General features: G+C 30.7%; 1 protein-coding gene and 1 long non-coding RNA gene across 2 annotated transcripts; one reads left to right on the top strand and one right to left on the bottom strand.

The window, feature by feature from the left end:
- Positions 1-1,848: 1,848 nt before the first annotated feature.
- On the top strand, positions 1,849-4,560 carry LOC145805560 (protein FAR1-RELATED SEQUENCE 5-like). The gene is made up of 2 exons (XM_082900721.1): positions 1,849-2,223; positions 3,715-4,560. Exons 1-2 carry the CDS (start codon positions 2,110-2,112, stop codon positions 4,558-4,560), a joined length of 960 nt encoding a protein of 319 aa, XP_082756847.1. The 5' UTR covers positions 1,849-2,109.
- A 689-nt stretch (positions 4,561-5,249) lies between these two features.
- LOC145805895 (uncharacterized) lies at positions 5,250-8,135 on the bottom strand. Its single transcript, XR_014348138.1, has 2 exons — positions 7,877-8,135; positions 5,250-5,791 (listed from the first exon to the last, which is right to left on the bottom strand). It is a non-coding gene; the product is annotated as an uncharacterized LOC145805895 (long non-coding RNA).
- Positions 8,136-14,019: the final 5,884 nt, after the last annotated feature.

Raw genomic sequence — 14,019 nt, 5'->3', positions numbered from 1 at the left:
AAAATTTTTAGATTATAGGCCTGATTCAAGGATTATAGGCATGATTCAATGTTTTTCAAAGTAAACATCGATTGATTCAAGTATTATAGGCCTGATTCAAAGCTCAAAGCTCAAAGTTCCATCGTTTTCAAAGTAAACATCAAATTTCATTTGATAGAACCAGAGTAAAATTTTACTCTGGTTCTATTACTCTGTTTTTTTCATTTGATAGAACCAGAGTAAAATTTTACTTTTAGCTTCAAAGTCTTACAGTTTACTTATTTTTCAGAGTAAAATTTTACTTTTAGTTTCAGAGTGTAAAATTTTACTCTCATTCATAGTAAAATTTTACTTTTATACAGAGTAAAATTTTACTTTTAGCTTCAGAGTCTCACAGTTTACTTGTTTTTCAGAGTAAAATTTTACTTTTATACAGAGTAAAATTTTACTTTTAGTTTTAGAGTGTAAAATTTTACTCTTATTCAGAGTAAAATTTTACTTTTATACAGAGTAAAATTTTACTTTCATACAGAGTAAAATTTTATTCTAAAATACACAGTAAAGATGGCTTAATAGGACAGCTGATAGATATGAGGGTAATATAGTAAAAGAAACAAGTTTTAAAATATTAAGGAATTTTAAAAGTATTTATATAATTCTTATCCTTTTGAAAGACAAATTAAATAATGAGGAGATTTTCACCAAATCTCCCTAAAATTAAACATGGTGACAAAATCGATCCGGATAACCAATTCATTGAGGGGACACAATTAAACCAATTATTGCATCCAAATCCAAGTCATGGAGTCCACTATATCTATATATAGGCTTGATTTAGGACACACATTTTCATAGAAATATGCCCAAATTCATATGTATGTGCAATTGTGATTAAGACAATCATGAACGGTTGAAATCCCTCACCTTATCTAGATCGCATGTGCTTTTGTCACTTCACCTCTATGGACTCCACACCTCACCAAGAACTAGTTTGGATAAGAGATTTCTGAGAATTTTGTCCTCATCCCATTATCATCTAAATAAAAGACAAATAGGACGGTAATGTTTCGTGCATAAAATTTTTTATTAAAATTAAACGTAATATAATATTTGACTTAGATTTATTTTAAATATAATCTTTATATCACCTTTTAAATAGTCTTTATTTCACCTAGAATAAATTTAGATGATTTTACTTTTTTGAGCATTTTTTAAACATATTTCTACATAGGTAGGCATTTGTTATCAATTTAAAAAGTTAAATGCCGCGCTAATTTTTTCTCTCATAAAGAGTCCCTTTTTTTAGTAACTTCTCAAACTCACTAATTTTTTAAAATTTTAAAAAAATCAAAAAAATTATTAAAAGAATCAACTCTGATATTATTGCTTGCATTAAGAAAATGCTATACATACAAATTTTAATATAAAAAAATAAAAAATAAAACTTTTTGAAAATGATGTGACAGTTACAATTGCATAATTATGAATCATAGCAATAGATTTTTTGACTTCCATAGTATAAATGAGACATACCACTTTATATGCCCCAAAAAAAAAAATGTTAAATATGCCAGATTTGTATACAAAATAATAGAAGAATGAATTTTTTGATTTTCAATTATTAAATATATGTGAGATAAAATATTCTATGTGAAATTTTTATATATATTTTTTTGGTTTATATATAGTAGGTCTCTATGTATATATGTTCATGTATATATATACACACAAATTATTATCCACTTTGATAAATGTTATCAGTTCCAAAAACTACTGATGACATAGATTGATTGAGTCAAATCCACTTTGATAAATGTTCTCAATGTACTTCCAAAAACTACTGGTGACATAGATTGATTGAGTCCGGATCTTCTGCCATACATTCCTGTCATACATTCCTGCCATACATACAAAACGACGTCGTTTTGTATTAGTTTTTTTTTTTTTTTTTTATTTCAAAATGTTTCTTTTCCCCCCTTTTCTCTTCTCTGCATCATCTCTTTGCACCATCGATCTAAGGCAATGAACCCTAGCACACTGAGAGAGAGGCATCGCGAGAGGCAGGGGAGGAACTGAGAGAGTGACGGAGAAACGAACGCGAACTGAGAGAGGAACTGAGAGACGAAAGAGATGGCGGAGATGGAGGAGCAGCGCGATGTTGAAGGAGCAATGCAAAGGATTGCGGGCGACGGTGAGTCCGGCGACGATCCGATGGCGGGAAGGCGACATTGCGGCGACAACGAGGTCTATTTCATCATCTTGCTGTTATATATCATCTTGCAGTTATATATATATATATATATGTATGTGATTTTTGGGTTAGAAACTATATACATATATATATATATATATATGTATATATGTATATGTATATGATTGAAAATGAATTTTTCTGTGTGTTAATCTGGGTTCAAAATGAATTTTTTCCCCTTTTTTTATGTGTATGTATGATTCAAAATGAATTGATTTTTGGGTTAGAAACTATATACATATATATATATATATATATGTATATATGTATATGTATATGATTGAAAATGAATTTTTCTGTGTGTTAATCTGGGTTCAAAATGAATTTTTTCCCCTTTTTTTATGTGTATGTATGATTCAAAATGATTTTTTTTCCCCTTTTTTATGGGTGTTAATCTGGGTTGAAAATGTATGATTCAAAATGAATTTTTATGATTCAAAATGAATTTGGTGGAGGGTTGAAAATTTATGAGTTTAGGGTCTGAAATCTTAAATAGTATCTGAAATCTTAAATAGTAAATCCCCTCATTTATTATTTGTTAATTCTATCAAAATAGAACACGTTGTTGATGCTGTTAGAACAAATTGATTGGATATGCTAGTTCCATTGATTGATAAAATTGTTACGAAGAAGAGAACTTTATAACATTTTTTCACTCAAATAATTAATATGCTTAGATTAGTTTGTTGAATGAAATTGATTGTAGTGCATATAGTTTGTTAATGTTGTCGGAACAAATTATTCTTGCATTTAAATTTTTAATGTATTATGCTTTCTGTTTGGAGGCAAAGAATACATATAAGTATGGGAGTTGATATTTTTTTGTGCTGAGCAAGTAGTAACATTGTTTAGTGTTGAGTTAGAGTTTTGTTGTTTTGTTTTACTGGAAAGAGAAGAGAGTATATTTTTAACATTATAAACCTGAAATGGGTTTGTTTTGATATATATGTATATATGTATAGATGGTTTATTAACCCATTTCAGATTTTAATCTGTTGCCTAGGTTTAATCTGTCAATTCAAATCTAGATTTTAATATTTTTTATTCAGATTAATTCAAATTTGATTCAGATTAATTCAAATTCGATTCAGATTTTAATTCAAATTGATTCAAATTTGATTCAGATTAACCCATGTTAATTCAAATTTGATTTGAATATATTTGATTCAGATTTTAATCTATTAATTGAAATTCAGATTTTTGAAATCAATTAATTCAAATTGTTTCATATGAAATGGGTTCAGTAACTGAAATGGGTTCAGTCAGTGAAGTAAGTCAGATTTTTTCATATGCAATTTTATGTTCTACATATATAGTTAATTACATTGATCTATTTTCAGATTCATAAATTTAGTTGTGGATTCATATAATTATATGGTTTATATATATGAATTGTAGGTAAATGTGATTTATATATACGAATGTGGTTTATATATATGAACCTGCAATTAAGTATAAATGTGGTTTATATATATGAATTGTAGGTAATGGAAGAAAATAATATTGTTGATGATTGTGGTTGGAAGCCGAAAGTGGGAATGCCATTTGACTCTGAACAAGCCGCATATGACTTTTACAATACGTATGGGGGAAAGGTGGGCTTTAGTATTAGGAAAGCATATGCAAACAAGCACAGACAGACGAAGGAGATAACATCACGCACGTTTGTATGTTACAAAGAGGGAAGTCGGGGTATTGACAAACGAGATCCACTTGTCAAAAATCCAAGACAAGAGGTAAGATGTGGTTGTGGTGCCAGATTTAGTATCAAGTTAGATAGAATATCAGGAAAATATATTGCTTGTGATTTTGTTGAGCATCATAATCATGATCTTGTGCCTAAAGATTGCATTCATATGTTGCCATCCCAAAGAAAAATTTCTACCACCCAAGCAATTGAAGTAGAATTAGCTTCACAATCTGGAATTCCTCTTAGGTCTGCTTATGAACTATTTGGTAGGGAATCTGGTGGAAGAGCATCACTTGGTTTCACCAAATTGGACCAAAAAAATTACCTAAGATCGAAGAGACAAAAAGATTTGGAATATGGGGAAGCGGGTAGTGTGTTGCATTACTTTCGTAAGAAAACTGTGGAAAATCCATCTTTTTTTTATGCAGTCCAATTAGATTGTGATGAGCAGATAAGTAATATATTTTGGGCTGATGCTCAAATGATCATGGACTATGCTCAGTTCGGTGATGTTGTGACATTTGACACTACTTACAAACTAAATAATGAGCATAGACCTTTTGGATCATTTGTTGGATTTAATCATCATCGAGAAACAGTTATAATGTTCTGGTTTTTGGACAGATTTTTTGGTTTATAATGATCTACACAGATAATTTTGTTTTGGACTGATTTGTTGGTTTTGGACAGTTTTTTTTGGTTTTGGACAGATTTGGACAGGTTTATAATGATCTGCACAGATTTTTTGGTTTTGGACTGATTTTTTGGTTTTGGACAATTTTTTTTGGATTTGGACAGATTTGGACTGGTTTATAATGATCTGGGTTTTGGACAGATTTGGACAAGTTTATAATGATCTACACAAATTTTTTGGTTTTGGACTGATTTTGGCCAGTTTTGGTTGTCTTATTTTGTGTTGCATAGGTTTATAATGTTGTGGACAGATTTTGGAATGATCTGGACAGATTTGGGCAGTTTTTTTTTTTTTGTTTTGGACAGGTTTTTTTTTTTTTTTTTTGGACAGATTTGCTTTTGGACAGTCTTATTTTGTGTTGTCTGCACAGATGTGGATTCTGGACAGATTTGGATACATTATGTTGTCGACATATTTTATGTTGTGGACATATTTGGTTGTGTTATGTTGTGGACAGATTTGGTGAAGAACAAGTATGACCTGACCAATAATAAGAATATAAATTAATGAAATCTGTCCACAACATTATAAAATAATGAGAGCTGTCCACAACATTATAAAATAATGAAGTCGTCAAGCATAGGTAATTTCAGGTAACGTCATTGACAGAAACAAAATACAAGCGCATCACATTCGTCAAACGTAGGTACTTCCATTAAGCTTTACATATCAACATTCATAGTTTAAAGTCTACAACATTCATAGTTTAAGGTCTACAACATTCAGAACCCAAATACATCCACCAAAAAAAAAAAAAAACAAAATACCAAAAAAATAACTAAAAGGTTACATTCACTTCAGTAGTGCTATTAGCATGGTAAAACCAATCAAGACTATGGCTGTGAACATAAACAGTTTCATAGCTTCTAGGTTTGCTTCAACTCGTTCCAATTTATTTATAATTTGATTGAGTTTGCCAACATCATAATCATAGCCTCTGTCATCTTCATTCTTCATATGACTAGCTTTACTTTTCCTTTGGAAATCTGATGCATTCCCAGTCGAAGCCGGTCCCCACCCAAAGAACTCGCACATCTTATTTGGACACTTGAAATACAGCCTCCCTGGATTTTTCTCTGATTCTGATATGAACACTGCAGCTTTTTTTCCACAATTGCATCTCTGATTTTGCAAATATCCAGCATCAATGTTTGAACCCATTGACATTGACATGATCCTAGTAAGAGTATTTTCCACAATTACAATTAGTCCATTAAGACAACATTCAAACAAAGCTGTAAAATAAAGCACTAATCAATGATATAATAACCATTTGTCTAATAAACATTGTCATTTTCACGTTCATGTTAATCCTACTCATATACATAGTTCATGTTCATGTTCATCCTATACATAGTTCATGTTCAGTCCTAGATCATATACATAGTTCATGTTCATGTTCATCCTAGTCATATACATAGTTCATGTTCATGTTCATCCTAGTCATATGCATAGTTCATGTTCATTCTTAGATCATATACATAGTTCTTGTTCAAACCAGTAAAATAGCAAACTGTTGTTTACATGCATTGCCATTATTCATGTTTTGTTTACAAAAGCTTCCTCCATACTTAGATTGCCATTCCTTTTAGCAGCACAGTATGGGATTCATGAAATTGTCAAAGAAATTTTGGACTCATTTCCCGATGCAAGTACGTTCGTAGATGAAGAAAACCACACTGCATTCCATCTCGCAGTTATGTATTGTCATGCAAAAGTTTTCAAGGTCATGCATCAGCAAAGTGGGCAATATAAATTCTTATTATCTTTGTTACCAGACAATGATGGAAATAATATGCTCCATTTGGTTGGATATAAGGCTCGCCAACAACGCCTGGATTTTCTCTTCTGAGGCAGTTCTACAAATGCAGCGTGAATTACAATGGTTTAAGGTAATAAATCTCTTTCAAAAATCCACCTATCTTCATTTTTCCAAAGTTTGCCTTTAGTTAATTGGGTCAAACAAAAATACAGGCACAAGAATAGTACCCACCACCACCTACCATCCTTCACCAATATTGATCAAACAGTCCTGCCATATAAAATTCAACAAAGTTGATAAAAAAAGTTATTATGTTTCATGGTTTTCTTGCACTACATTTTCATGCTCACTTTAATATTTTTCACTAATGGATCAATGCTATGTGTCAATGTTTTCTTGAAAATTCACACCTATACACTAATGGATCAATGCTATGTGTCAATGTTTTCTTGAAAATTCACACCTATACACTTTCTGTGAGAGAACAGAGTTGTTTATAGGATTGACCATCAAATCTTCCTTGAGAGCTTTTCTTTCTCAAGTGCAGAATCTGGTCTGATGATGCAAGCAAATTCACATCAAGCAAATACGTGGTTATTCAAATGATAGCAAACAAATAAATAACAAAAGATAAACATTTAAACTACAAAGCTTTTCTTGTTACTTTTTAATCCAATAATGCCACAATGTGTCATCCCTGCTATAACATATGGTCATTGATTTCTGCATATAAAACCAAAAATCAATAATTTATAGAGACGTTCGCTAAAAATCAAAAATCCAATAACTATGTATTCTATTTCAAATGTTGTGGATGTAGGAAGTGTTAAAAAGGGTGACATATGAAGACCATAGCAAGACCTAGAATTGTAAGGATAGGTCCAACAACATAATTTCATGCTAACAGAAACAAATTGAAATGTGGAGACAACATGGGGGTGGTATTTGGTGATTGGCGTGTGGCATTGTGCCACATGGTGTCCATGGGCAATTTTTTTCACTGGAACACCACCCTTAATTAAAGGAAGGAGGCACCATCTCAAAGAGTCCAAATTGAAGACAATGAGTTAAATAATTCTTCAACCTAAAAATATACTCTCTTCTCTTTCCAGTAAAACAAAACAACAAAACTCTAACTCATACATTTTCAACCCAGATTAACACCCATAAAAAATGGGGGAAAAAATTCATTTTGAATCATACATACACATAAAAAAGGGGAAAAAATTCATTTTGAACCCAGATTAACACACAGAAAAATTCATTTTCAATCATCTCTCTATTTGATCTAATTACATCAAATGGTGAACATTGAACACATTAACACAAATATTGGAAATAATTTCGGCATAACACCAAATCAAAAAAAAATTGCAAAAATTTCACAGAAATCACACCAAATCTGTTTGGCAACAAATCCATAAATCAAAAGCATCTATTAATCATATAAAAAAAAAAGTAATAAAAGATGAAGGGAGAAGGGAGAAAAATGATCCGGACCTCGTCGCCGTCGTTTCGCCGTCGTCGCCGTCGTTTCCCCTTGCCTCAACCGCTGCCTCTCCTCTCCTCTCCTCTCCTCGTCCTTTCGCCTCTACTCTCAATTCGTCTCAGTTTTGAAGCAACACTAGGGTTCTAAACAGAGGTGAGAGCAATGTAAAAGAAACATTTTGAAATAAAAAAAAAAAAAAAACTAATACAAAACGACGTCGTTTTGTATGTATGGCAGGAATGTATGGCAGGAATGTATGGCAGAAGATCCGGACTCGAAGATTTTTGGTTTTCTACCTATGAAATCTATGAACTGTTGAATGTTATTTTAGACCCTAGCTAATGGGGTTTGTTTCAACTTTTTAAAGGTCTCGTTTGGGAAGTAATTATTTTAGTAAGTTTTTTGATTATTTGACTATTTTAATAGGTTATTTTAGTTTTTGTGTTTGGGAAGATGAATGAGAATATTTTTAAATGAGTCGACAAAGGTAACAAACACATGTATAATCGGTTCACGTGATTTACCTGTTGTTGTTCTTCGTTCGTCGTGTTCTGTGGAAGGCAGAGGTTCGCCGGAGAGAGATCAGTCGCGCACTGGTGTTGCTACAGTCGGTGTGAGAGACGGAACGAAAGAGATGAGAATAGGGCATTTGGGTTTCAACTGTGTGTATAACCCACACCCTTTGAAATAGTCAAAGGCCAAAATGGTAATTCCACCCCCGGTTTCTAACGTAGTTGTACCACGCGTGAACTGTTCACGCTTTTTGGCTGAAATTTGAATTGAGGCTATAATAGCCTAAATCTCAGGTTCTCAAACAGCGCCAAAATTAACTTATAATTTTTAGTTTTGAAAAAGTTATTTTGAATTATTTAGTTAAATTTATTTCAAACAGTTTCTGATTCTAATAACTTATTGTAATTCAAAAAAGTTGATTCTGAGAAGCTGCTCACCCTTTGCTTCTGATTATCAACTTCTGCTGTGGACATGTTAATTTATGGTTAAACTCTTAGATTTTTTTATTTTTTATTTTTTAAAAAATAGAAAACGATCCAAATGGACTATAGATTATTGTTATTATTTTTTATGAGAAATGTAGACAAGTATTAAATAACAAAAAATAAAAATTAATTGAAAAAGTTATTTCACAGCTTATTTAACAAATACTACTCAACAACTTAAATCTCTAATCCGACAGCTATACCAAACAAATTAATAACTTCTGATTGAAGTCATAATTTATAATCTGTTAAGTTATAATCTATAAGCTATTTTAACAGGTACACCAAACGGGGCCAATGTTAGGGGATTAGAGAGATCGCATATGCACAATAATTTCTGCTTAATCTTATAGGGAGAAATTTAGGACGTGTTTGGTTTGATTTTGAGAGATAAATTTTTTAAAAAAAAATCTTGAAAAGCGAGTTTAAAAATTTTTTTGGTTTGTTTGGTTGTATATTTTAAAACTAGTTTTGAAATGTAGGAGTTTGGGATGATTTAATATTTTGTTATAGTTGAATAGATGTGTGTAAGAGAAAAAATGATTGAGAAGGAGAGAGGAGAGAGGAGAGAGAAAAAGTGATTGATTAATTGATGTGTAGGAGATGGAAAGTGATTTTAGAAATTTTTTTCCAAAATCACTAAACCAAACAAAATTTTAGAATTTTTTTTCCAAAATTTGCTTCTCAAAAACAAACCAAAGAAGACCTTAGAATTTACGAACATCGCTTTAAAGTCTAACGTATATTATTTTCATACCCACTTACAAGCTTAAACCTATATGTAGAAAGCTCATTTAATGTATATTAAGGACTTATCTTTTTTACTCTTTATCCAATATGAGACTTTACTTTCACACATGCTCTAACAATCCTCCCCCTTCATGTGTAAACCAAATATCAGGTCTCGCCTTGTTTTCTTTTGAGTTTGATCAATGATCAGCAATTCATCATGGATCATACGCACTTCCATTTAATCTTGATCTATAACTCTCAAATATCAAGTCCAACTTTGGGCCACCCTCACACACTCCATTGTGAGACACCATACTCCATTGAGAGCTATTTTGCCACAATCCAACCTCTATGTGCACTAGGAATTTTGCACTATCAAGAGCCACCATGGATTTTTTTCTTGCTCCATCAAGAGTTTTTCGTGCAAGCCCAAGTCCACCAACATAAATGCTCCAGGAGAATTCACCCATATATCGTCTGCTATCAACTCTGATACTAGTTGTTAGAGAATTAGGAAACCTACAAGTATATGGCAATACCATCCCAATCTTACAAGGAGACATTCTAGAGTCTACAGACATCACATTAAGGCTCAACATATATTATTTATACCTACTTAAAAACTTTAGCCTATAAGTGGAGCGTTTATTTAGTATATATTAAAGACCCATCTTTTTTACTCTTTATCTAATGTGAGACTTTACTTTCACACATACTCCAACAGTCAATAGCCTAGTTGTACCTAAAAATAGGAGAAAAAAATATGTAGTTTTTTTATTTTTTATAGCATAATAGTGTTCAAAATATTGTGTCATAAACATTGCATTCATCTTAAATATGACTTACACTCCACTAAATGAGTATTGTTACGTTGTATTCTGGACACATTCTTTGTGAAATTTTATGAAACAATTTTTTACGTGAGCAAAATCAGATAGAACTCCCACATAGAATAGGACCCACACATTTAACGATTGTGTTCACTTATTTGATCTCATGGAATTTTGTCTCTCTCGGATTCCTTGAATGAATGGGACCATCCGATCCATCCACCCGAGCCTCCCACCAGTTTATTCTGCTGAACACTTTCGTTTATTTTTTAGGTTTCATTAGGTAGATTAACTATGAAAAAAATTCAGATATTGATTTTATACAGGAGTTCATCATGTTTATTGTCAAATAAATACTGTTTTTTAAAATAAATTACAAAGCAAATGTAATGGAATCATATGTGTACGGTTATCGATTCAAACTGATTTTTATGAATAACTATGCACATAGTCTTGAAAAAAATAATTATAATCATTAAAATCGATTGTGTAACGAATCGTCTGATCTACACCATCAATTAGAGAGAATTAAAATTACAGTGAAAATTGTGTAATTGGATAATAGCAATCTTTTTCTATCTTTATTTTTTATATGAAATGTGATATTTCTATATTTTCTAGTTTGGACCATGCGTATGGACCATGACATGTAACTATAACATCTTATTCGTAACATGTAATGATATCAACATAGGAGCACACAACCCACGACTCAAGATTTAAGCCCTTTCATAATAAATGACATTGCTTTCCTACCTATTTTTGGGTTGGCATAAGTCTACTCTACCCGCTAAAAAATAAAAGGAAAATAATTGAGATTCAACACAAAAATAAATAAATAAATATTACAATTTAACCTAAAATGAGGTGGTATAATAGATGTTAATCTTTAATTTGATATACACTTAATGATACAAGTTATAACACTTTTGCCACATTGTTATAAGTAAATTTGTGATTTTAAAAGGGTTTGATTTTTGGCAAGTTATCATCTAAATTTGAGAGTGTTTGAATTTGTTAGGCCCATTTTGGAACCAATTTCGATGACATAAATCATTCACTTTTTAGGACTCATTAAGTAGAATATCTATACAAAAAAATAAAATATTGGATATCGGTAACTATATATTTGAATCATATTTGTTTTGAGAAAATAGACAATAAATATAATTTAAAAAATAATCATCCATTTTTTGTAATACAAATCTGATTCAAACATATAGCTACTGATATCAGGTCATTTCAATTTTTTGCATAAATATTTTATTTAACGAGTCCTAAAATGTGAACGGTTCGAATTACCGAAATCAATTCTTACCATTCCCAAACACTCTCTCAAATTGAGATAACTAACTTAGGGGAAGCCAACCCCATTCTAAAAATGTGAGTCTCTAACATTATCAAAATAAAATTAATTCTCTACTATTTGTTACTTCATTTTGGATAAGGATGGTAGTTAAGATATTTAGTTTTAGTCATGCATTCTTGATCCTGCTTGCTACAGGTTATTAAAATTGCTTATAATTTTTTTTTTTTAATTTTGAAAAATAATTTAAAGATGTTAAAAAAATTATTTAAAAAATTGAGAAAAGACTTTTAATTCATATTTTTTAACTGTCGATTTTTAATTTAAGAAAAGTTACACAACTGAAAAGCCTTTTGCCTGGTTAGGATTCAATTATTTTAAGAAGCTCATCACACTCTATCCCTAGTTAAATCGTCCCAAAATTTCTTGAAATTTATAGAGATACATGAGATTGAAATAATTTCCCAAATAATATACTATATATACTGAGCTAATATTATTTTATAATGCAATCTTTTATTGACCGTGGATAGGATTATAAATGAATCGAGTTATTCGTGAGTTTGGTAAAGTTGTGGCTCAGTTAACAAGTCCGAGCTAGACTTTTAAGTTTGTTTAATAAACAAGCCGAATTTGAACTGGATTTCAAATAAGCTCGACTCGTAAAGGATAACTTGATTATTATTTATTTAAATAATAAAATAAATATTTTTTATATATTAAATAATATAAAAATGTGTATAAATAATAGTAAAAAAACTTTATTATTGAATTTCTAGCAGAACTCGAACTTGATTAATATTAACAAGCCGAGCCAAGATTAAGTAGGATTAAATTTTGAGCCGAGTGTGAGCTAAATTTTAAAGCTCGATAAACAAATGAGCAGAGCTTGAGTCCTACAAAATTTGACTCGACTCAGCTCATTTGAAACCTTAACTGTGGAGAAGCAAATAGACTGAGTGAAACTATGTGATTACTAAGGATGTGTTTGGTTCATAGATTTAGGAGAGGGATTTAGAAAAAAAGAAAAAATATACGAAATTATGTGAAATATAAATATGCTTCATTTATTTTTCACCTATTTTTTCTTTTTCCCTTTTAAATCTCTCCCTAAATCCATAAACCAGCCTAAATGTCTTTAAAAATTAAGTTAAACTGGTCCAAACATTAAATATTAAGCTAACAGACTTGGCCTCCCTAAGTAAGGCTCTAGTTTTTTTTGTCTATTTTGAGAGCTACATGTGACATCAATAAAATCAAGGTCCAAAAATTAGGTTTACTTTTCAAATTCAATAGTGTGGCATAGTTTTAGGATATCTAAGACAATTTTATGTCTCATATCTTCTTTAATTATTAACCAATCATCTCATTCATACGTCATTGAATTTAAAAAGTAAATATAAAAAATGAGTTTTGTATATCATTTTTGTAAAATCAATACATAACATTTGGGGAGGGAGTGAAGGCTTTAAATTTATTTACTTTTGGTAAGATGGTTGGGACTAACTTAGTTTATTAAAAGACAAAATATGTTAAAAAATTAATAAGACAAAATGTTACATCTAAACTATAATTATTTCACATTTTCTCTTATAAAATTATAATAAAAAATAAAAAATTCATCCCAAATAAAACTTTTTTCACCAAGCTAAAAGAACCCAAAAAAAAAAAAAAACTAACTAAATTTACAAATGTCCACACTTCCCATTGATTAAGGGACCCAACATGAAGCCATTATTGTTTTCTAATTCAAACCATGGAATCCACTTTATTAAGTTTTAGAGTCATTTCTCAATGTCCTAGGCTTCTCATCAGTTTGAGTTCGGACTAGAGCGTGCTATTGAATTTGTAGGGGCTCATAACAGGACCTATTTTGATGATTTGAATTGTTAATATGTAGAACTCAGCGAATACTGCATCCTTACAAAATATCACGTTAATCAAATATTGAGAGCCACTTAATCAAATCATATTTCTATCAACAGTAAATATAATATTTAAAATAAATTATTGACAGAAATCTTATCCAATCAACGTAATTTTTTGTATAAATGAAATACTTGACATGATCTACACATTGAATGATTTGAATCTTCAAAACAGGACTTGTGGTGTGTGATATCCTGGTTACTTATGAGACTTATATGGAAATGTAATTCAAATTTCTATTATTAGGACTATTACTGTCTTTGGAACTTTGGGTTATCTTCGTTGACATCTACTTTTGTTCTCCTAATTTATTCTTACCCTATGTTGTCTTTTAAGTTCAGAATTGGGTTTTGGGAGTT

Source organism: Camellia sinensis, chromosome 13, assembly GCF_055761805.1.
Source record: "Camellia sinensis isolate YWXY chromosome 13, ASM5576180v1, whole genome shotgun sequence".
In the NCBI taxonomy this organism is placed as follows: Eukaryota; Viridiplantae; Streptophyta; class Magnoliopsida; order Ericales; family Theaceae; genus Camellia; species Camellia sinensis.
This window is presented reverse-complemented; position numbering and strand designations above follow the sequence as displayed.